The sequence below is a fragment of the Copadichromis virginalis genome, linkage group LG11 (assembly GCF_057382275.1).
Source record: "Copadichromis virginalis isolate Kocher_CV1m ecotype Utaka linkage group LG11, C_Virginalis_male_GT1.1, whole genome shotgun sequence".
NCBI lineage: Eukaryota > Metazoa > Chordata > Actinopteri > Cichliformes > Cichlidae > Copadichromis > Copadichromis virginalis.
Window position 1 is genome coordinate 24,686,700 of NC_140628.1, and position 24,613 is coordinate 24,711,312.

Sequence of the window (24,613 nt, forward strand, 5' to 3'; positions counted from 1 at the left end):
CAACCAGTAGGGTTTGTTGTGCTTTAATGCCAATTTAATCATTTAAAAATAGCTTTAAATGCGAGGCATCTTATTTTGAAAAACAGCTGACCGGAAGATTACCACTTTAAATGTCAGACACTACTTCCGGTGTCGCCACCTCCTTTGTCTCCGGCCCAAAATTTCGACACCAGTGGTTCTTTTTTTTCTCCCGTTTAGTTTTGAGGATATATTTATATATATCCCTATTTTTTTGACATTGAATGACATTCGATTCTGAACTATTTATGCCTAAAAGTAAAGCGCCAAAAATGGATGACCTGGACTACAGTAAGTAGCTATTCGCACAGGGTATCTATCGCTAGCCAACTGTGGCTAACAGTCTAGCTTTAGTTTATTAGCGCAGGTGAGAACTCAAGAACTCATATAGCATTTAAATGGAAATAAAATACCACGGAAAAAGGGTGAGAATATTTTGTAGAGGTATGGGTGTACATCTTTACAATATTACAGTTTAAACTAGCTTAGGAAATGTATTATCTTTGCATGTGGCCATTTAAATTGGTCGTTTCGGTGAGTGATAAAAGCTAACTTTTTAGCTAACCACGGTGGATTGATTTATAAAACCCTAACTAGCTTTTAGGCTACACAAAGGCTCTAAATAATGATGCACTTTGTTGAAAACACCAACTTCTTTAGGTAGTTAGTGTAGTGGATGCTGTTGTGTGGATCACGGCTTTGATCCAGGCTGTGGGCGTGGTGGTGGTGCACAGCAGCTGCTTGCTTTGCAGAGTAAACACTGCTGCTTTGACCTCTAGGTCAACGTTTTCTGCAGTAAACCCTGCTCAGATAAATGCTGTTTTCCTAATAATATTATTTTTAATGGAGTTTACAGAGGTATTGATTTAGTCCGAGGCTGTAGATTGTGGTACTGCGTTTATGTTTATGTCATATAGCAGGTGATTAAATTGATGTTTTCACTTTAATATAATGTCTAGCACAGTGATAAAATACAGTTAAGAAAACCTCAGACATTATCCCTCTAAAAGTCATACATTTAAGTGACTTCATCTCTAAAATATGCATATATGCAACATACATGTACGTATGTTTAATAGCACTATCTGTTTCATTAGCACTGACTTTAATTTGAATATCTACAGTGTTGTGAAAAAGTCACAAGAACCCCTTAAATTTTTTTAAAGCCACTTAACCCTGATACATAAATCTTTCAAGCATAAAAGTCATCTAACATAAGGCATGAACTAGTGTTACCTACACATAACATAACAAATTACTCAGAAAATAGCCAATTTTAATTTAGCAAAAACACATTATTATTTAATTTCTTTAGTTCAATTAGTTGATCCATCTACTGTTCACTCAAGCCCGGTCTGAGTGGAAGGATGGCTGTCAAGAAGCCATTCATAAGCAAGGGAAATGGACAGAAAAGGCTGAGGCATAAGAATAGTTATTCTTCCAGTATAGGAAGAATAGTTATTCTTCCAGTATAGGAAGAATATTTATAGCATACATATATACAAGAACTGGACTAAAAATAAATGACAACATGTCTTATGGAGTAATGGATCCAAATTAGAAATTTTTGAATTAAATCATTAATATGTACAGAGGTAGTCAGGAGAAAGGCACAACAGTAAGTGTCTACAGCTGTACATCTGTAAAACCAGATGGAGGCTTTGTTATGGTTTGTCGCTGCATTTCAGCAGGTAGTGTTGGGGATCTTGTCAAAACTGATGAAATTGTGATTGTGGAAAAGTATCAGATTTTGATCCATCGTACAATAATATCTGGAAAATTACCAGTACCATCTGGCAACAGCTTGATTGTTCGACATTACAATGATCCCGAACACGCTGTCAGTGTAATAAGAGCATACCTGGATAGAAAACAAAACATAGAAGGACACTCAGTCATGGATTGGCCTCTCAAGAGTCCCAACCTCCTCATTAATGAAGCGGAGAATGTAACAAAAGGCGGCCAACATCCAAGAAGAGCTGTGAGTGTCCTTCAAGAAGGCTGGAGAATTACTCCCGAAGACCACTTAAAGAAATGAAAAGAAAGCTGCCTAACAGTTCAGGCTGGTTTGAAGAATAAAGGTGGTTGTAACAAATAACCACTTTCAAGCCCGTGAGAATTGTACAAACTCCCTTTGACGTGCATACTTTATTTCAATTTATGTTTTTACATGTTTCAGTAAATCTATTTCTCAATCTACTGACAAAATGAAGGGTGACTCAAGGCTTTTTACACAGTACTTTATGTCTGAACTGGGTGCAAAAAGACTGCTTATCGGAAGGTTATCATGTTCAGTTTTATGTGAAACTGTTTTATCACTATCATGTCTTAACTTTATTTTCATTTTGGTGCCTGTAATTTGTTGTGCTGTTAAGTTGTAATCATTTTATGGAGGTTTATAAAATATTTAACACTGCCTATGAAAACAGCTTCAGCAAACACTGAAGATTATTGGCTTCATAACATTTAAATTTATTGCAGGAATGTTGTTATTTAGTTGGCCCTTATTGAAATGAGTTAGTTGTATAAACAGACTTATAGTTTAACGTAACCGTGGCATTCGGAAACTAGACCTGCATTATTAGTAAGTCACTTTTTGTCCATGTTTTTGTCCAGCCATTGAAAGATTATGGTTTTGGCAAATGGTTTTAAACCTTGAAGACAACAACTGGGCACTCGTGCTCACTATTGAGGTTTTCGGCTGTCACCAGGATTGGAAATTTAATATTTATACAAATATCTATATATGATATTTTTTAAATGTCAGACATGCAGGACATCAAAATGCACAGACTTCGATTATGTCAAACAACACGGACTTATTGCCACGAGTATAAGCGAGCCAGTCATATTTCCTGGGAAGTTGTGCCTCAGTGGGAAATCTACACTGTAATCTATGGCGTAACCGTGAACCCCTCTGAACACTGCATTATAACCCAACTTGCACCTCCCTAGAAATGTATCTACATGTCGGGTCAGCGCAGCCTGGAGTGCTCGCTATTGGCCTGGTTTGCGCTGTGGATTTGTCATGTGCATTTCCACATACTTTTTTGCGGCAGTTATTGATTTAATCAGTGAGAGAATAACCATCATCGCCTCAATATATGAAGAGTAATAATGGCATCAATATAAGGACTCACAAATGTCAGCAAATTTCTTAATGGGCAAGAGAAGAGGTGAGATAAAATAGAGGGGTAGATATGATTGCCTCTGGGGAAAAAAACTGACCACAACAATAAGCAGAGACCCAAAAAACTCCCAGCATTTTAATTGTTTCTATCGGCTTACGTTGCATGTAAAACACTGGAACATGATCACATGGTAATTAATGCATAGGTACCACAGACAAGGATGCTGGCAATAATATCAACCGCTTACATAGGTCACTTTGTCGGCTTTGCAAAGATTCCCCGCAGAAGTCTAAGTCAGGCCGTATGTGCTAATGTAGTTTAAGTCCGTATATTATCCAGGTGTTAATATTTAACACATTTTATATGCATTGGAAATATATTATACTTCTTCATAATGCAGAAGTCAAGTCTTGATTCCTGGTCTAGCTTTAGAGGTTTGATTCTGGCCACATCCTGAATTTTTAAAGTGAGTATTAAAGCGAGATGGTCATTCAGTGTGATGCTTACTTCTTGTGGATTTATACAGTTTTTATTTCACTCAAATAAAAAATGGCACTTCTCGCATAGGGTTTTGCTTTTTTTAAGTAGCCATTTTTAAAAACTGCAGAGAAACGTACTTCAGCTAAAAATAAATCTTTTTGTTTAAAAAATGGCCACAATAACAGGAAAATGCATGAACTTCTAAGTTTGTCTAAATTATAGGCAGTGCAGTGGTGCTTATGTTTGTAGTTGCCCCTAATGGAAAACCCTGTTTGTATATCACAGTGTATTGCTATGAACCGAGTATAGATAGGAGTACTACTGAAAATAATTTAAAGTGACCACACCAAATGTACAAAAGTACATTCACTTTTTAGTGGCAGCCAAAATCTCAGATGAGTCAGCTCATCACCCTGAAAATTGTGTAATTACATAGGTTGATGCTCCAATTAATATCCAAGACTATTTTTTTTTTTTTTTTCTCTTTAATTAACCAAGCTTTTAACTAATCAGTGCTTTACCAGGGACAGGCTTGGAGCAGTTTCTCTGTCATAGTTGTAAGAAGCATTTAGAGATTTAATTCTAATTTAATCTGCTTTATTTTAGGAGTCAGTCAACGGAGCAGTGTTAATGCTGTCGTACATCATATTTATGCCACTGTTGGAGACAGCGTTTGATTGGGATTGTTCGGGCACAGTTACCACCTTCTATATATGGAGCAGTAGCTGACTCATTCTTCTTCTTTTCCCTTACAGTCCCAGTAGACCTGAGCCCAGAGGAGCGTTCTGAGCTGGAGGACATCCGTAGGAGGAAGGGCGTCCTGCTGCAGGAGATCCAGAGGCTCAGAGAGGAGTTACGAGAGGCAATTTTAGAGGTAGAGGGACTGGAGACAAGCACAGAGGGCAGGTAATAAGAAAACCCACATCAGTTACTCTAAAAAACAAAACAAAGAGGAAGTGATATAAAATAATAATACAATAGAAAATGCTTTTGGAGTAACAAATCACTTCTGTTGTATATATGCTTAAATGAGAAATTTCATTTTCTGTGATGCATACTGTTAAAACCGTGGAAGCTTATATTAAACATGGCCTAAATTTCTGACTATGAACAAAGCAGTTCCACTCACCTGCTGTCAAACCAGATGGTGGAGGAGCTAAAAGGTTGCACCATGTCCCAGTTTAACCCCTAACTCCAACCTTAAACTGAATATGTGTCTTTTGTCCTGTCTCCCTCCTCTCACCCACAACTGGTTGTAGCTGATGGCTGCTCCTTTCTAGTCCTGGTTCTGCCAGAGGAGTTTTCCTGTTAAAAGGGAGTTTTCCTTCCCCCTGTTGACAAGTGCTTGCTCACAGGGGTTGTTGTGACTGATGAGGTTTTCTCATTATAGAGTTTTTACCTTACCTTAAGTTAGCCTTAAACAGCTTAAGGATAATGTTGTTTTGGTTTGGACTCTATAAATGAAAATGATTTTAGCTTATTTATGCTGTTGGGATATGTGATTATTGCCCTTTGAAAAAGATTCTACCAATTCTTGGCAAATGAAGAACAAAAAAGGCATTTTTACTTACACATGAAGAAGATGTTAGTCTTTTTATAAAACAAAATATCTCAGATTCACGGGGTTAAGATAATTATGCATTGTTTTGAACTGTGACTCCTGCAAAGCTACTCGTGTAGAATCTAAGAATAAAAACAGGGAGCTGAAAATGTGTATGTGTCCACTCTGCCTGGGGTAATATTCTTTAATAGTAATTCTGTTTTAGTGAATAAATGGAGTAATTGTTTGCCTTTTAATTTTCTACACATAGCTTTTCTAGGTGAATGTCAAGATTTTGCATTGATGTAAACCTCATGTTCTTGGTGTATTGAAGAAGAATGTTGGTGTTTATAAGTTGACAGTCTTGGTACTTGGTGATAGCTTTCATGGAGGTTTGTCAGGATTCATTTTTATCAGAACCTTTGATTTGATCACAGAAGTTAATTATTGCCAACACGTTTATCTTCTCTGCAGTAAAACTCTACAGAAAAGTAGGCATGTGGCAATGGGAAGGAAGAAATTCAACATGGATCCTAAAAAGGTAATACCTCAAATATTCAAACGGGTGCTGAATGTGTCTCCTCTAGATTCCTTGGATTGTGACTGACTCGTTCTTCTCTCTGCAGGGCATTGCATTTCTGGTGGAGAATGAGCTGCTCAGACACACTCCAGAGGACATTGCTCAGTTCTTATACAAAGGAGAGGGCCTCAACAAGACGGCTATAGGAGATTACCTCGGAGAAAGGTGCAAGGCGTTGACATTTCTTCTGTCCCTTATCTCTTGTTTTTTTAATCAGCCATGTATAACTGACCTCTATAATTTGCAGAGATGACTTCAACATCAAAGTCTTGCAGGCTTTCGTTGACCTCCATGAGTTTACTGATCTCAACCTCGTCCAGGCCCTCAGGTAATCTCTGTCTACTGTGGATTTTTTTGTGTGTTGTTGAAAAAATAGCTTCAATTGTATCAGGCATCCTCTGGTGAGCAGCCTAGTCAACAGTGGAAAATCCCACTCTCGCTCTTACCTGAGGATGCAGATGGAAAAAGGCTATGAAACAGAGCGGCAGCGACTATTTAGCACAGGGTTTTTTTTTTCCCTCTGATTTGACCTAAACCTTGACCTGTTTTCTGCAGACAGTTCCTGTGGAGTTTCCGTTTGCCTGGTGAAGCTCAGAAGATCGACAGAATGATGGAAGCCTTTGCTCAGAGATACTGCCACTGCAACCCCGGTGTCTTCCAGAGCACTGGTAAAATAAACACACAGTCGCACTGCAGTTCAAGTAGAATAGGTGATACTGAAAGCTTGTCTTAAATCAATTGTTCAGTTACGGTGTGAGTGAACAATTGTTGTTTTTGAGTTCTTTGAATTCCTGTCAGTGCAGTCGAAACGGAAAGTAGTGGCCTTCCAGAATATGTGCACTCATGCAAACAGTTTCTGTCTTACGAGAAATGACCTGATATGCCAGCCCACAGTCTTCACTGCTCATTCAGGCCACTTCACGCCTGACAGTAGCGCTGAAGAGTTAGCAAAACATTTAAACCCAAATTAGCTGACGAGTTCAAACCTAAATACGCTATATGTATTTTTTGCAGTTACAAAGTGCTTTACATAAAATAATATAAGACTAGGGATGGGTATCGTTTAGGTTTTATCCGATACCGGTGCCAAATCGGTACTTTTGAAACGGTGCCGGTGCTCAAACGGTGCTCAAACCGGTGCTTAAAGAATGGAGAACACAAAATTGGTCCGAAAACCTCTCATGTTCAACTGTTTTTTTTTTGTAAAAAGATATCAATGTTAGCCTTTTCTGCAGCTATGGGGCCTATATGCTATCACTCTTGGCTGGAAGCAGTGCTTAAACAATGGAAAAAACACAAACTTTGTCCAAAAACCTCTCATGTTTAACTGTTTTCCACTTTTTCTTTGGTTATTTTAGCCTTTTTGGCCAGGGTGAAGGGAGTATCTGCCATCAAACAAGAAGACAGCCGCATGTAGCTATGATGATGTTTGCTAGTTCACCTTACATGCATTAATGTAATAACGTGGTTAGCCTACTCAACGTAAATTACACACGAACAACATTAAGCTACTCAGGCAGAGAAGAACGGCTGCTGCTGCATCATCATCCGTCATCATTTCTGCTACACTGGCAGGGCTAGGGGCCAGGACTCTCCTCTTCGGGTTTTTGGGGGATGTTGCTAACTCCGGGTCCGATAACAGGCACCACACCGCAGTAGATGTGCTCGGTGTGAGGTCTCGCAGCAAGCTATCAAATACGGCGCATTTTTCGGCTTTTAAAAAAACGTTATGCGTCGCCAGGTGTTTCATCGATTTGAGGTGTTACTTCCTTTGACAGTATCACAGTATCAGCTTAAAGCACTTGTTGCTGCTGAGTTTGAATCTTTTGCTGTGAAGTACAGCCAGACTTTTAAACGCTTCGCCTTGGGCATTTTTAATCTGTAGCTCTGCTCTAAAAGAACGTACGTAGCTGGACCCGCCTACTATCCTCGGAAACGTAAAATGATTGGCGAGAATTCAAAGTGTATCACATCTCAGGAAAAAAAAGCACCGAAATGTGCGCTGCTTTTCGGTCTGGTTATTACCGTTTATCTCAGAACCGGTGCCATCATGGCACCGGACACCGGTACCCATCCCTATATAAGACAATAAAAATACAGAAAAATGTAACTTATGAAAAACTGAATAATACGTAAAACATGCCAAACTATTTACCGATGGAAACCCTTGGAGCAACCCTTTATGCTTTTTCCTGAAATGAGTGCTTTCTGTCATATTTCTGCCCCGCTTAAAGAACAGTGACTCGGTTTGCATCAGAAGTAAATGAGGCTGGTCGCTAGGGCTGCCACAAACGATTATTTTGATAGTCGACTAGTCACCGATTATTTATGCGATTAGTCGACTAATCAGATCATCATCCACTGGACGTAAAACTACAGCTTATTGCACCAGCAGCATATGCTCTTATATAACTATCATTAGCTTACAGCTTTAAGCTTTTAAGGTGCTAACTAAAAATAAAGACAAGATGATAGTTTATTCAATTTTAATGAAATTTGCAGATTGTTTCGGTGAAGTTTAATAAACTCCTTGCTATCTAAAATATAACAGGACAACGGAGTATATTCTCCAGCATCTCACACTTCTGATAATCAGCTGTCTGCTTGACGTTTATTCAGCTGTGTAAAAACTATAACTTTAATCTCAGACAAACCGATTTACTCAGGAACAAATAAAATACTAAAAAAAAAAAAAAAAAAAAAAGCCAAACAACAACATTTTTAATTTATCTAAGTGACTCATATATATTTAACCTGAGTCGTGAAAGACGGCGGTGGGTTTGAAAACAATTTGCCGGGAGTCCGGTGTTCTCACCGCGCTAGTGACCTAGCCCCCGGCTAGCTATCGAGCTAGTGGGTAACAGACGTCTCCGAAAACGTCGGAGCGCTTTTGAAAATATGTGGTGTCCTGATAAACTGAGCCGATATTTGAGGTTTACACAGCTACATTCTCGGCTGAAAATATGTTAAACGTTTATTTTGTGACCCAGAAAGAATAATAAGAGTAATATTAAAACTAACTAGCTACCGCCATTGTTGGAAACTGAGCTGGGCCGCGCTATGAATTCTGGGACACAGCTGCTTCTTCTTCTTCGGGGTTTAACGGCAGCTGGCATCCTTGTACATGCAGTGCTGCCATCTTCTGTTTCAGTCCGTTATTACACTCTTAAATCCTGCTACTTATTCCTGCGTCTTTTGGGATCTTACAAAGCTTCAAACGACGCGTCGACTATTAAATCAGTCGTCGACGATTTTGATAGTCGACGTAATCGTGACTAGTCGACAAATCGTGGCAGCCCTACTGGTCGCCACCTATGCAATCACCCTTGGAAAAACCCAGGAACTATTTAAAATGTTGTCAAACCTCATCTTTACTGATATACACCGAGGTGTCAAAACTTGGTATTAAGGGGCTAATAGTTAAGAGCAATGGAGTAAGAAAAAACCTACTCTGTAGATACCTTGAATGTAAACATATGTCTCTCCTGTTCACAGACACATGTTACGTGCTTTCTTTTGCCATAATTATGCTGAACACGAGCCTCCACAATCCTAACGTGAGAGACAAACCTGGAGTGGACCGCTTCATCTCGATGAACCGAGGGATCAATGAGGGGGGAGACCTACCAGAGGAGCTGCTCAGAGTACGATCAACCCAGCACTGCTTTTCTTTGTAGATGCAGACAGATGTTTATTCTCTGTTCTTATGTTTCTCTTATTTGTTTCTTCAGAATCTCTATGAAAGCATTAAGAACGAGCCCTTCAAGATCCCGGAAGATGACGGCAATGACCTGACACACACCTTCTTCAACCCTGACAGAGAGGGCTGGCTTCTTAAGCTCGGTACGGTGTTTATGCTGTGATGGGGAGCACTGCTCTTCATCACTGTCTCTGTGTGTGTGTGTGCTTTTAAAATGTCAGGAGAAGGGTCATTATAGTTAACCAAAAACTAAAACTAGATGTAAATAAAATAAAAAATAAAACCGAGAAGAAGAAAAATGAAAACTATTTTGTGAACTTGCAAAAAAGACTAAATTAAATGAAAATATAGAGGAAATATCCTGAGTTATAGTATTTGCTAATTTTCCTGATGAGACTTTGATGGGCATGTTTATTAGATGTCTACAAGACTGTAAGTTAACTGCTTTTAAAAAGTTCTATTTTATTGTAATACCTGTACTTATGTTCCTAAATCTTACCTCTGGCATACAATATCCATCCTATAATACTTAAAAAGACTAAAACTAACACTGAAACTAATAAAGACTAAACTGGAAACTCAACAGAATTAAAAACAAAAACTAAACAAAATAAAATGAAAACTAATTACAAAAGAATAAACTACAGTGACTCTGGTCAGGAGTGTTATTAATACTGTACGCTACTGTACTCTCTGCTAAGGCTTTGTGCTGTGATAAACTTTTCTCTTTGCCTCCAATAATCAGTTCAGTGTTGTGGCATAAAAAAAATTGCCATAGCATGATGGTGAAAAAGAAGACTCACTTTCTTGTGTTATGGCAGCCTTAAAATCTGATTGTTTTCTTTTGCATGGCGGGGCTTGTCATCTGTGTGTCACTAATATGATCTCCTTTTCTTCCTCCTCCTCTGTCTCTGTTTTGTCTTCTGTCTTCCTCCAAATCCTCCCTTTCCTTTTTTTCCCCTCTCCTTCTTCACTGCGATTTCCATCCTCTACTGCCGCTGCTTGTTTTCTCAGGAGGTATGTACTGACAGAGTTATTCAAAAAGTTGTAGACATCGATTAGCCACGTAGATTTCTGTAGATTGTAGAAGTAATACACACAGAGCTAGTTTTCCTCTCTTGCCATTCATCATCATCATCAATGTTTTTGTGTTTCAGGGGGAAGGGTGAAAACCTGGAAACGTCGATGGTTCATTCTCACAGATAACTGCCTTTATTACTTTGAATATACCACAGTAAGTCTGTCTTCATTCAGCGTCTCAGTGGAGGTAAACTCTGCAAACACGTCTGGGTTTCTGGTGTTTATTATAGTCTGGGTAGTATTGACCGGTCATGCTGGAACCATAGATAATATAAAAGATGGATCTATCCTCCATGACATCACTCAGTGGTTTTTAAATTCTGATTCAGTCTCCAGCTGGACTTTTTTGACCTTACCATCTTGGTCTGTTTGGATATAACTGTTCAATGGCTAACGAGCGATTACCCAGCAATCCTCGGAAAAATCCTCCTGCCTTTGGGTGTTTTCACCTTTACTGTTTAGTCCATTAAAATTGTTCACTGCTTTACTGTGTCTGAACCAAAACAGCTGCACCCTTTAGAGGAGCTAATCTTTGTCCAGTTCTAAACAAGCTCATGATTTGTGCTCGATCTGATCCAACTGTGAGGTGTATGCAAGCTTGAGCTAAACATATTCCTCTAGCCAGGTATGCTTTGCATTCTGGGCATTACAGACGTGCAGAGTAAATGAAACTGTGACAACTAGAACTCAACACCTACTACTTATGTTTACTTTTGTTGCTCCTACTCCAGTTACATTTGGTTTGTAGTGACACGTTTTGATTTGTTTTCTGTTTGAGGCTACGTCCACATCGTTTTCTCTCCATTTTGGCCTCCCGTCCACACTGAGACGGCGTTTTTGCTGATGGAAAACACAACATTTTGAAAACACTGTCGAAAACGCATACGTTTCAAAACGGTGCTTTCGCGTTGCAGTGTGGACAGCGAAAACGGAGACTTTCTAAAATGATGATACATGTTAGTCATATGATGCAGTCATGTGACCAATTAAACAGAGATAGCGGAGGGCATTCTACAGCAATTGTTTTGTTTGCTCTCAATTTTGACAGCCCTATTAAAGATTAATATCAGTCTGTACATGCTCCAGATAGCTTTTCTTCAAATTCTTTAACTCTCACTCGCTTTTGCAACTTTGTACTTTTGTGTTACTCGCAGCAACAACTCCACCTCATTGTTAGTCCATTTAAAAAGCTCTGTGCTTTTCTTCGAATGTTTCAAAGAGCCGGAAGGTAAATAAGCGGCAGACAGAAATAAGGCAGGTCGAATCTTCTTGCGTTTCACGCATGCGCAGTACTGGAACATAAGCGTTTTCAGGCGTTTCAATGTGGATGCGCAACTCTGTGAAAACCACTGAAAACGCTAGCATGGACGCAGAGCGTTTTCAGACAAAAACACAGTTTTCAAATCTATCCGAGCTAGTGTGGACGTAGCCGGAGATGAAAGCAAACCCCTGGTAGATTAAAGTCAGAGGTTACAAATCAGCTGATCAGTTGAGAGTAAACAAACTAAAAGTGTGAAAACATCCTTAGAATGAACAAAATTTACAAAATGTACTTGAGGTTTTATTCATTATGACCCTAAATAAGTGACTAAGCCCATAAAGTCACTTGGAAGGTTTTTGGTGAAGTCACAGAGCAATGAAGTTCTTTCCTAAGGTTTCTCATCATATGTCATGCACGCATTGCTCATGTGCGGTCTCTGATATTAGACATGACAGTGGCTGGCAGTGATTCCCGGAGGTTGCTGGGTTTCGCTGGGTGAAATCCGTTGCGTTACTTGAACTCTTGCAATCAATTTTCCAGTGACTGCAATCGACTTCCAACAACCGATCGGAAAACAGTCAATTTTTTTCCTCACGACCGGTGAGGGCCATGGATCCTTTTCTAGGCCTGTGTGATTGTTTAAAATAAAATGAGAGGTAGATGTAACCGGTTGTCTTGACTTGGATTTCCATTCGCTACCCCAGAAACTCAAATAATAATAATCACTGTGAGAAGCTAACTTCTCAGACTAATGGCTTCGAGATTGCAGTGAATGTGACACACTTGTTTTAGTGAGGCAAAAAGGATTTTGTGATCAGTTGATTTTTGAAAACTGCAAAACTTAAAATGTATTTGTGAGTGAAGGAAGAGCGTGTTGCTTTGCTTGAAGCTTGCTGAGCCACAAAGTTAAAAAGTAGTACAGAAATAAAGATGTACGAAGGCTACTCTAAGAAAAAAAAGACACGAGTCATTTTAAAGGTTTTTTTTGTCATATTGATTCAAATCATCATAAAACACAAAATAATACCCACAAATATTTATTAACTCATGTTTTTTTATTTACAGGATAAAGAGCCACGAGGTATCATTCCCTTGGAAAACCTTAGCATTCGAGAAGTAGAAGACCCAAGGAAACCTGTAAGTGGCTGTTTTTGCTAAACAGTGTGATGAGCAGTATTTTGCTTGAAACTTTCAAAACATTTTTATCTCCTTTTTTTTTTCTAACAGAACTGCTTTGAGCTGTACATCCCCAACAACCGTGGTCAGCTGATTAAGGCGTGTAAGACGGAGGCTGATGGGCGAGTAGTGGAAGGAAACCACATGGTGTACCGCATCTCTGCTCCCACACCTGAGGAGAAGGACGAGTGGATCCACAGCATCAAGTATGTAAATGAAAAATGTCAAAGAAAACACGGTTAGTGATGGAACAGCAGGAAATTCTGACCAAAAACTTCATATTCTCCTGTTTGGGAGAATTTATTTCCTTTTTAGTACTTTCTGTTGGGTAAAAGTTAAAGTATTTTTCATCTCCTCAGATCTGCCGTTAGTGTGGATCCCTTCTACGAGATGCTTGCTGCCAGGAAGAAACGTATATCACTTAAGAAGAAAGAGGAGCAGCCATAGATCACGCCCTTCGCTCTCTCCCTGTCTTCCTCAGCTCCTTCATCCCTGCTCCTTACAACTCGTTCATAAGTTTTGATAACCCCTCCTTCCTTATCCCTAATAGCCGTCTCTTCCTTTTCTGAGGACTCTTCCTTGCTGCCCTATCTGCCAGACTTTTGAAAAGCCACATTCAGAGTGAGAAACTCACCCTGTGTGGCTGCCTCTTATCTTGGTTCTTACACTACTGCTGTTACACACTACAGGCGTGTGTTAGACCATATTCACACCAGTGCTGATCATCTCTAAAACAACTTTTTTGGCCTTTAAGCCACACTCATTATACTTGGTAATGAGGGACCTGGAAAAGCTAAGATTAGCTAAGTCTGCACCTCACAGGAACTAAAAGGTTCCTTTATGCTGCTGGTTGTCTGCGTTACTAAACATCTGCGAACATTTGGGACGTTTGATGTTTTCATTGGAACTACTCACACAAAGTCTTGGAATCCGGCACTTTTCTCATGTGAATTTGAGCTTTAGGGTTTAAATTCAGTAAGTAACAAATAATGACTCACTGCTTTGTGACTGGCTTGAACTTTCAGACAGTAAGGCCGAATTTAGACTTCTGCAGGGAATCTAGGTAGAGCCTACGGCATAACCCACGTAAGCAGCTGACATTGTTAGCGGCATTTACGCTTCCGTAACATGTGGCTGTGTCCCAGTGTTTTATATGCTGCTGGGTCCCCACTCTTTGCTGCCATCAGTCTTTTTGTTTTTATTAGGGGTAAACATATTTGTCCTTGTAGCTTTTCCACTTCAATGTACATTCCCTCATGCCCATGTCGATAGTTTCAGTAATTTCTTATTACTGCATCGACCCAATGTGTAGTTACATTTGTAGGGAGGTCCACGTCAGGTTACGCTGTAGGGTTACACATGGGTTTGCAGTAAGGGCGTAGCTACAGCGCAGATTTCCCACTGAAGCATAAGTCCCCAGTATCACCACCAGTATCATTAAGCAAAGATCTTTTTGGGGGAGGGGGGTATAATAATGCTCGCGCGACTTGATTTAGGCCTTCTCTCTCTGCTGATCTTGTCCATTTTTGTGAGTCTTGCAGTTGCATTTCATCACATAGACCCCCTACAAATAGCAGCGAGTTGTTCAGCATAAACACTCTAGGCTGACTTGAGCCCCTGCCTATGCCTGTTGGAAATTTTTCTTTTTTGGCACATGTAGTGGATTTTTGGGAGGTGATATGAAGACGCAGGTGTGGATCCAAAACCAATGAAACAAACATCTGTCAGAGATTCGTCTGCATTAGTGTGAATGTGGTCTTTTTCAGGTTAGAAGTCCTCTGAACCTAAACGAGACATTGCCTTTCTTGATTGTGCATACCCTACACCAGGTGTGGGCAACGCCAGGCCGCGAGGGCCGGTGTCCCTGCAGGTTTTAGATGTGTCCTTGAACCAACACAGCTGATTTAAATGGCTAAATTAGCTCCTCAACATGTCCTGAAGTTCTCCAGAGGCCTGGTAACGAACTAATCATGTGATTCAGGTGTGTTGACCCATAGTGAGATCTAAAACCTGCAGGACACCGGCCCTCAAGGCCTGGAATTGCCCACCCCTGCCCTAGACAAAATGTGAATTCATGACACAAACACTAATACGTCTAACGTTGAGTTAGTGGAGTGAGGATGGAAACGAGTGATTTCAGATGACTAACTTGTTCTCATTGCTTCCTGTAGTACTTGTAACAGTTTTACATTACTACTCGACCACATTTGGGTACTGTAGACACGTCATTACTGTACATTAGCACAATATTTATATTTCCAGGTTACTGTTGATCATGAAGTACGGTCGAGTTGAGACGAACATAAGCAGACAGCTGCGCGGTTAAGCTCACTTAGACAATATATAAATGTTCTTTAGCATGTTTCTCTAACATGTTTGAGCAATAGCAGAGTAGAAAATCATAGTACCAGTTTGGAGGCTTGTTAACAAATCCTTTATACCACTGACACTGAGCAGTTAGCATCATGTTCTCGCAGATGTAACGTTAATAGCATGCCACACATCATTTTCAACACTACAAGACAAACATGTCTGACGTCAAACTGTTAGAGTCGGGTCTGTCCGCTATAGTGAGTTTTAAGGAATCACAAAGGCAGCTCATTACAATGTACACTTTTTGTAAATAGATGTTAGCATATTTGTTTACTATGCGCATAGAAATGATTTAATTTATTCTTTTGTTTTGTTTTTTTGTATGAGCTACTGTTTTACTGCATGTCGATAAACTGAGGCGTCGGTCGTAGGTCTGATGCGTCACTGATCATGCTAGTGCACTGGTTTGAGAAGTGTTAGTGTTTCCTGTTGACTTGGAGAAGATTTAAAATGGAAGATTGTTAATGCAAAAGTTTCTGACCCCATTCAGTTGTACCTTCTTTTGAGAGAATGAAGTTTTGTAGTCTGATTTAACTGTAACCACACACTACATTATTTTATTTATTGCTGAGTAAATCAGACCCAGTAAAGCACAAGCAGAGATTCGGTCTTAGGCTTCGGTTGTTACACGATCGAGTCCAGATGAAGTGTGAAGGAGCCGTTTGCAAACCGAAGCTACCGAAGACTACAGCGATTTAAAATGAAGAGAAACGAGACGAGAAACACTTCGAAATATCACATAGAAACATTTATATATAAAGAATAAGACTTTTAGATTTGTTTCCCGTCGTCGATCTTAATCTAGTAGTTTAAAGAATTGGCGCTTTAGATGGCAGAGAATATGTTTGTTAACTGCACTTTATCGATGTTAGCATTTTGGAAAACAGTACTCTAAAGCAGGGGTGTCAAACTCCAGTCCTCCAGATGTTTTGAAACTTTTACATGTATCCCTGTTGCAACACATCTGGAAAAAAATTAGTAGGTCATTAGCAAGACTATAACTTGACTGCATGCTGAGGTGGCAACCCCTAACCCTTCCTCAAGTAAATTTAAATAAATGTTAAGTGTTTGGGAAAAATGTACTTCTAGAAGTACTTTTATTGTACCATGTTCATTCACTCATGAGCTGCTGTAACATGAATCACAAGGCTGAACTGCCACCTTAGCATGCAGTCAACTTCTATAGTCTTGCTAATGACCTACTAATTTTATTCAGGTATGTTGCAGCAGGGATGCATGCAAACGTTTCAGGACACCGGCCCTCGAGGACTGGAGTTTGACACCCCTGCTCTAAAGGAGTGTCTGCACAGGAAGCAATTCAGAGATTATAGAAAGTGAACGACATTCAGCGATTTCAAGGGTGTTTAAAAACAAACAAACAACAAAAATAAAATAAAAACAGGTGAAGCAAAGCAGATCCAGAGGAAAAACCTTTCTTTCCTGAACTGAACTGAAGCTGCCAGTGAGAGCGCAGGATACCGGTGATTGACATAGAGGGTTACTCAGGATTGGGGCCACATTTCCAGTGATGTGAATGCTGTACCGGTCTGCTGTGGAGAGAGGGCTGATTGTAAAGTGAAGGTGTCTCAGGATACGCTGGGGAGTTATCTCTTTACGCTAGCTGAGGAACGCCTCGGTGTTCTCCTCGATCAGCTGAAGGTGGTGACTGGGGAGAGGGAGGGATGTTTGGGTGTCTCTGCTACAACGTCTGAAACTTGGACCTGAGATAAATGATGGATTGATCGGTGGTTGGGTTACTCAGGCAACCAAATCCCAGATGTTCACTGGTCGGCTTCAAAGAGGTGCGACAAGCATATCGTTCCCTGTTTTTACTGCGAGGTTGAATGTTAGTCACCGCTATCCTGCAGCGTGGAAAGACTCATCTGGGATCCGCCCACTTTGCATCATCAGCGTGTTTGCTTATTTTTTATTTTTCCCTGGCCATAGTCGGGTGAAGTCGTTGAATGTCACTAACTTTCTGTGGTTTATGATCGTCACGTCGCTGCGAATCGCTTCCTGCGTAGACGCAGCTTAATAGGCTGAAGTGTGTCAATACATCACCTCATCAGTTCCAGCTGTAGCAGCAAATGTTGATCATGTTGCTTTAAGCTGAACGGGGTCTTCCCTTTTATGATTCACCCTCCAGGGTGTCACTTTATCTTTCATGTTTGTGCTTCTTGTTCATCACAGAGACTCTCTGTAGGCCTTCACTTTCTGGGTATTCTTGAAATGCAAAGTTGCCAAAAAATAATATTTTCATTCATATTGCAAGAATGAACACTAAAGTGAACTGAATGAAGCTGGACCACTGTTTCTGATTCCTTTCACCCCGGAGCCGCCACCTTCAAAAAACGTGTTTATTTTGTATTTATTTATTTTTGTTTACTGTGAGGTGAAGATGGATAGATCATCTGTAAATGTAGCAAAAAGGAAAACCGTGATACATTGGTGCCAGTAAACTACTGTGTAACAATAAAAGGTAAATGGAGATGAGCGGTTGTTGTGCTTTTTGTTTTTCTGAGATATTGATTGAGATTTAAATTTGTTTTAAAAGATATCTGCGCTAAATTTCATTTGAATTTTATTCATTTTTCTCTGATTTAACCTGGAAAAAGGACTACGGAACAATTTAATCTGAAATGATGACACACAACAAAGTAGCAAAACAAAAACATACATTTATACAAATATAAAATCATCACTGTTATTGCAAGTCAAACAGCGATAACGTGAGGTCTGCCAGACTTAGTGTTTCACATATCTTGGAAAAATGACAGTGATGGAGCGTGAACACTGATCAGGGCTATGCAAACTGCTGAGTACCATTTGTAGTCGCTGCATTAACAAATGAAAAATGAGACACTTAAACTGTCACACTTTTATTTAAACACTTTTTCAATGACAAACACAATGGGAAAATTCTAACATTGCTAAAAAAAAAAACAAATTACTGTACAAAGATAAATATACAATCAAGGCCAGATTCACAAATTCACAGTGCAGCCGACATCAAAAGTTACAAACTAATTCAGTGAGGAATGGGATTTGCAATGAGAAGATATAAAAGTTTGGGTGAAACGGTATAATCAGCATTTTCAAAGAAGCCCTTTTATGGTACAAAACTGAGGCAAGAGTCCATGTATTAACTGTAAAACACTTCCTGTCTCACAGGATCTTCAGCATTTCTCTCAAAATCCAACATGGACCTATCTATGATACACAGATTCATAAAATTAGAAAAGATCAACACAAAGTTTAACCTGAAGTCTACATTTCTTTGGTGAAGTAGCTGTATGTTTCATGGAAACCTTTAAAAAGAGAATCCAGAGCAGGAAAAAAATTCTATGACTTTCATTCAAACTAACAACTTACAATTTGTCACCACAGCAGACCCCGTGTAAGGCCTGCAAAGATTAGCACACACCAACTTTATTTTGTCTTATTAACAATATGGCAATATGTCACATACAGCACTTGTCCGTTTAAATAAAATACTAACTCGTGGGTACAACAAATAATGGCCTACAGCCACAGAGTCCCTACACGTTACCTGTGAATAAAGATTTATCACCATGTTTCCTTTCATTGTTCATTTATTTATAGAAAATTTACTGATTGAGTTCAAAGGAAAGGCATTGGCTCTGAGTGGTTATCTTAATCCTCCTTCAGTCCCCGTAGCTTCTCTTCATAAATGTTCTCAGACCATCAGGGTAACGACCTTCAGTGACAGGGGTCAAAGGGGTATCTGGCGACGCCTCCGTGAAGCTCCACCTCCGTGTCGGACCAGGCGATGATGTCACCTCTGAGGTGGCTGCCACATGAGGCCAGGCTGTAGATGTCGCTGGCGCTCAGGACGTGTGACCACATGTGCAGGTCCGACATCTCGCCCACAAATGACTGAGTGGCATCAAAGCGCCCTCCGAGAGTGTCCTGAAGAGGAGACGCACGACAACGATCAATACCTGATTATTATCATCTTCATCGATCAGAGACACGTGATGAACATCTGATGTTTCTCACTAACATATAGAAGATTATGTGAAATCTCCTGTGTATAATATAACAGAGTCACTGATGAGGTCAGATGTTTTTATGAAGGTAAGTCTGCAGTATATTGGAGCCTCAACATGAGCACACATACAGGCATTTAATACTGGGAAGAGTCCTAAATGGCTTGGATATTAACTCTGGACATAATATTTGCCTCTATCTCTGGAGTAAAGCTCGCGTTGACTTTACCTGCTCCTGTCCCAGGATGAAGACCCCTCCAGCTTTAATGGGGTGCCAAGCTGAGAGATTCGCCCCAGACCCCCGCTTCACCCCGTCCTGGTAGGCCTCCCACTGTCCGTCCCGTGTGGTCCAAGTCACACACACATGGTGCCACTTCCCATCACTCAGAGACAGGGGCAGAGTGGCTGCCTGTGGAGGGGATGTGGAAAACGAATGTAAACATGTTCTAAGGATATATGATTTCAATTCAGAAACACTTTGTTAACAGATAGTAACAATTACTTTTAACTTCCTCCACACCAGGGTAAAAAAAAAAAAGAGCATGTCACTGCCCCCTTGTGGTTAGGTTTGGTCATAAGCGTGTTGTGTCAACAGGAGAGTTCAGCAGACTGGGTGTGCCATTTTTAATTTTCATTAACATTTTAAATTCAGTTAAAAAAGTTTTTAATCTCCTCTGGTTTCTTTGTTTGTTTTTCTCTAATGCCCAGTGCATGCAGAGCCACTGCTGAAGACCGAAGAGCAAAATCCAGGCCTGAAAAATGAAGCCAGCAGTGAAGTGCCAAAAACTGCAGTTCTTCTGGTGGCCACTAGAGGCTGTCTTCAAAAGCAAGTCGAACTAAAAACAATGTTCACAGCCTAAAACTATCTTTTTATTGTGTGTGTGAGCCAGCTGTGCAGTGGGTGATTGTATAAAACTCCTGGAGTTTTAGAGCTATGTATATATAGGTTCTTTGATTGACAGATTTGCAAACCAGGCAGCTTTAGCAGGTTCCTGCTTCGTGTTTGCTAAATGGAGTCACTGAACTGAAAAATACTGTTGACTTCTGTGTGGTACAATATGTCCAGCTTGTTTGTTTGTTGTTTTTTCAGTAAAACTCTGGTATTTCATTATCCCCGGATCCCCCAGTCTACATGTCAAGTTACCTCCAATGCATCCGTCCCAGTGTGAGTGAATGTTAGGTGAAGTGCTTAGGCTTAGAAAAAAGTACCAATGGCTGAATAGGGCTTGTATTAAGAAATTACACAAATTAAGTAAAAAAAACACTACACGAGTACCTTATATGTATAAAGAAGTATAAATCAAGCATTAGTAGTTAATAAAAGTACATTTTTACAAATAACTTGACTTTGATCACCAAAGTTAATCTGATGTATTTGGGTGACTTGTTCAGGTTTGATTGACAATGACTAAAAAACCCAGCAAAGATATCAGATCAGGCAGATTTTGATTCAAATGCTGATAAACTAACAATATTTCAGTTATGAATGCTTTCAATTCATTTTGATTAGTCTTTTTAAATATTACATTTGAAATATTTTAATTTTTAAGTATGTATTAGTATATTATTTTAAATTTTAGATTTTCATTATTTATAATAGAATTCATTTATTACATTTCATAATATTTTAGATTAACTGCTTTGATTTTTGGCATAGACTTTAACTATCCTAATAGCGGCCTTGTTTATTGTATTGTTCAAGTTGAAGTTCTCTTAAACTGACAACGATCCAGACACAGAGGGGAGCTCGTGGTTCTTCTCGCTCACCTTATCATCGATCAGCAGCTCTATGGGATTGTTCCCCCACTCGATGAGCACCAGCTCATTGGCCTGTCCAGGTGCAGAGTAAGAAAAAGGTGTCCCCAGTCCGGGTCCCACTCCTGCCTTTATCCAAAGACACAAAGTCAGAGCGAAGATCTCCTGCAGCAGTGTCCTCTTCACCCGCCCGTACATGTAGTTGGTCCTCATAGGGAAGCTGATCTGGAACGCATCAGGACTTTTTGATTTCTTCCTGCTGGAACCTGCTTAAAGAAACATAACAACATTCACCAGTTGACCAAACAATCAGACCTGAGCGTGGTTTAAAAAGCAGTTTTGCTGAACAGCGTACCGGAGAGGTGCAGCTGATTGAGCATCGTTTCCAGCTTATTTGAGTGGAAACCGGTCCGCGGCCCTGGTGCTCTGTATCCCGTGTGTGGAAGGTAACTGTGATTGTCTGCTTCATTGTCGTGGTGATCACCACCGTCATCATCATCATGGTCCCCGTCTGCATCATGATGGTCATCATTATGGCCGTCATCATGGTGTTCCGTGTGGCCGCCATCGCTGTCAATGTGACCGTTTCGATGTCCATCGTCATGGCGGTCGTCTTTGTGGTCACCGGGGTTTCCGTCATCGTGGTGGTCATCGGCGTGATGCTCTCTGTCGTCTCCGTGGCTGCTGTCATCATCGTGGTGGTCCGGGCCACCGTGGCCGTCAGTGTGATGGTGCAGTTGCTGCTCTAGTGCGTCGATCTTCCTCTGCAGCAACTCCTTCAGAGAGCTGGAGTATGTGATGGATGTGTTCCTCTTCTGCAGAGAGAGGTGGAAACACGCAGGTGAAGCGCATTATTAAGGCACAATGTAACACCTCTGCTTTTTGTGTCTCGCTCAATCTTTTTAAAAGACTGGTGTCTATTTATTTATTTCTTCTGCAGATATTTGTGTAATGTCAAACAAAGCAGCCAGTTGTGCTGCTGATCGGTCCCCCTCACATTCATTGTGCTACTCTGTGTCTGTTTCCCTTCCTCTCAGGTAATCTGGGCTTTAGTTGTGGTGCGTGCCCTGATCATGAGTCTGTCAAGAGAGATCACGATAATTACTGCCAATCTTAGACCCCCTCGCAAATGCGCCACAGCTCCTGACACCTGTCTGTGATCACAACAGATGGAAAACACAGCACATAAGGGCAGGTACCCAAACAGACTTCAAAACACTCAAATATCCTCGAGGTCTTTAAATGTGCCCGGTCAATCCACTGCCTCGCTGACGTCCACCCCTGAGCTTGTTGCTGGTCCTTGGAGCCCACTGAAGGACATTAGAGTGGCTCTCTTGAGTGTGAGTGGCTTTATGCGATTAAGTTGCTCCTTTATCTAAAGTACTTAGTGGGTGTACCGCTTTAAGGCTTCCAGTGATGCAACCAATGTCCAAACAAAGGAAAATCACATGTGGGAACGTCACAAGCTTCCCTCTACCTCATCAGCTGAGTTATATCTACTTAAACGGCTTAGATACAGGCTTTCTTCCTTTCAACAGTTTAAAAAAGTTTTAAAAGTTCTGTCTCCCTCATGCTCACCTGCAGGTTGTCCAGCCTCTCCTTCAGCGCCTGTAGCATCCTCTCCATCTGCTCTGGCGACGATGCGACGTCCCCTGGTGTCACATGTTTGTCCTTCCCGTGGTTGTTGCCACTGTGCCCTCCGTCAAATCGTTGCCCTCCCACCGAGGGGTAGTGTGGCGAGTCTGGTATGAGGTTGCTGTTTCCATGGTGACCCTGCTGGTTGCTATAGTGCCCATTGTCAGCATATGAGTGATGGCTGGCCGCCCCAGCGTGATGCAGGTGTGAAGAGTCGTGGGGTGAAGCATCCCGTCCGAAGCCTTCGCACAGAGTGAGCTTGGCCGTGAGCTCCCGAATCGTCTCTCTTTGGTCCAGGATGATCTCCTTCTGCTGGACAAGGCTCTCCCTAAGGTGGAGGATGGTGGCTTTGGCCTCTTCGCTCGCGCCCCACCAGCCAGCAGGAGGTGCACTTTGATGGCCTGGTCCGCTGGGCCCCGCTGCACCTACGCTTGGACCTGATGTAGGGAAGCAGGAAGGGTCTGCGTCCACGGGAACAGGGGTGCACACAAAGCGTGGGTGGGCTCCAAAGTCATAGTCAGACCCTGAGCTGGCACATGCCGGCCAGAGGAGGAATGAAAGTAAAGAAAAGACAAAGGGAGCAAGGAACAGCTGCACAGATGGCGAGTTCCTCATCATCTCCATTCAGAGTTTGTACAGACAAAGAAGCTTGGCTTTGCTTCAAAATGTGTGATGCCACCTGAAGTAAAGGTTGTGCTGACTTCTTTGCTGATGTGAAGGATGCATCAGGGAGCAAAACAACAAATCTCCATCCCCAAAATATCAACTCAGCTGTGAGGAACTCAGTCGCATGTGAGTGTGAGTTTGTTTTCTTGTGGATTGTGGTCTCTCTTCTCCTCACTGAAGAATAGAAGAAACCTGCAAAACAAAACAAAGGATTTTAGTTAACGCTCTTTTAATAGAATCCATTGATTCTTTTATTGTAAAATGAAGCTAAAAGGTCCAGAAGAATCCTTATATATTAGTAATTGAGTTTTAGGATATTGTCAGATTTAGATAAAAGTGTCTCTTTTTAGCTTTTTGTTCTTCTTGTGTCAGCTTCCTTTAACAAACAAAGGGACAGTGAGTTTACACAAAGGTTCTTCAGTTCTCACCAGGATGTGAAGGTTAAACACCTCAGCCTGACATTTGTGCCCCCACTTAGCTTTAGTGTGTCTGGGCAGCAACCTTCAGAGGCATGTGCCAAAACTACCAGAACCTGTCCAAACAAGGATTAGTTCAAGCCAGAGTTGCAGCATGACCACGCTGAGGCCTGACCCCTCCCACCAGTGCTAATACGGATGTTTTTAGATGAATTTGGATGGAGCTACAGAGGACCAGCGGTGAAGCAGGAGCACATTTTTAATATTAATCTAAATCTATGTGGCTGCATTTTTTCCCCTTCATGATCTGTATCATAAAGGGAAGCTGACCTCTCTGTAGCTCTAACGTGTCCTTCATTATACGGGGTCGGCATTTTGAAATGGCACACACGTGACGTGACAGCTAAACCTCTATGACCACCTGTTGCTCGCAGTGACCAGCCTCTCCAATGACTGTGCGCTGATGGTTCGCTGTATTTTATCAATAATGAAACAAAGTGAGTGTGTGTCTGATGGAGTCTGAGGTGATTAAATCTTCATTTTTAAATGGTTTTAACGTGGGTGTTTTCCAGCCTATAACCTTTCCACCTGACATCTTCTGCCTCTGTTTTTCCTGCTGCGATTTACATGGCTTAGAGGAGGGACAGATGGTCGAAGCGCAGAACCGTGTCACACCCAATCGCCGCCGTTTAGAGGTTATTACCACCCACAGGTCCCTCAATTAACCTAATTGAAAACAGTTGTTGTGCTAACTTAACCAGAGATAAGTGAGCTTGCACACCGGGGTCGTGC

The 24,613-nt window shown here is 40.9% G+C and overlaps 2 protein-coding genes across 2 annotated transcripts; one reads left to right on the forward strand and one right to left on the reverse strand.

Moving 5' to 3' along the window:
• The first annotated feature begins 124 nt into the window (after nt 1-124).
• On the forward strand, nt 125-17,829 carry cyth2 (cytohesin 2). Its single transcript, XM_085473989.1, has 12 exons — nt 125-309; nt 4,385-4,535; nt 5,644-5,710; nt 5,796-5,914; nt 5,997-6,077; nt 6,305-6,417; nt 9,245-9,393; nt 9,481-9,592; nt 10,607-10,683; nt 12,856-12,927; nt 13,018-13,172; nt 13,326-17,829. Exons 1-12 carry the CDS (start codon nt 243-245, stop codon nt 13,411-13,413), a joined length of 1,251 nt encoding a protein of 416 aa, XP_085330115.1. The 5' UTR covers nt 125-242; the 3' UTR covers nt 13,414-17,829.
• Nucleotides 17,830-18,186: 357 nt separating this feature from the next.
• Nucleotides 18,187-23,593, reverse strand: LOC146698715 (neuronal pentraxin-2). Its single transcript, XM_085472695.1, has 5 exons — nt 22,683-23,593; nt 21,460-21,919; nt 21,117-21,370; nt 19,579-19,758; nt 18,187-19,269 (listed from the first exon to the last, which is right to left on the reverse strand). Exons 1-5 carry the CDS (start codon nt 23,361-23,363, stop codon nt 19,060-19,062), a joined length of 1,785 nt encoding a protein of 594 aa, XP_085328821.1. The 5' UTR covers nt 23,364-23,593; the 3' UTR covers nt 18,187-19,059.
• Nucleotides 23,594-24,613: the final 1,020 nt, after the last annotated feature.

Excerpts from the sequence above, each read along its gene's own strand:
- cyth2 (XM_085473989.1), top strand. The coding sequence starts at position 243 with ATGACATTCGATTCTGAACTATTTATGCCTAAAAGTAAAGCGCCAAAA. Across the intron at positions 5,711-5,795 it reads TCAACATGGATCCTAAAAAG|GGCATTGCATTTCTGGTGGA; the intron begins GTAATACCTCAA and ends TTCTCTCTGCAG. Across the intron at positions 10,684-12,855 it reads ATTACTTTGAATATACCACA|GATAAAGAGCCACGAGGTAT; the intron begins GTAAGTCTGTCT and ends TTTTATTTACAG.
- LOC146698715 (XM_085472695.1), bottom strand. The coding sequence starts at position 23,363 with ATGGAGATGATGAGGAACTCGCCATCTGTGCAGCTGTTCCTTGCTCCC. Across the intron at positions 19,759-21,116 it reads AGCTGCTGATCGATGATAAG|GCAGCCACTCTGCCCCTGTC; the intron begins GTGAGCGAGAAG and ends TCCCCTCCACAG. Across the intron at positions 19,270-19,578 it reads TCATCCTGGGACAGGAGCAG|GACACTCTCGGAGGGCGCTT; the intron begins GTAAAGTCAACG and ends TCTCCTCTTCAG.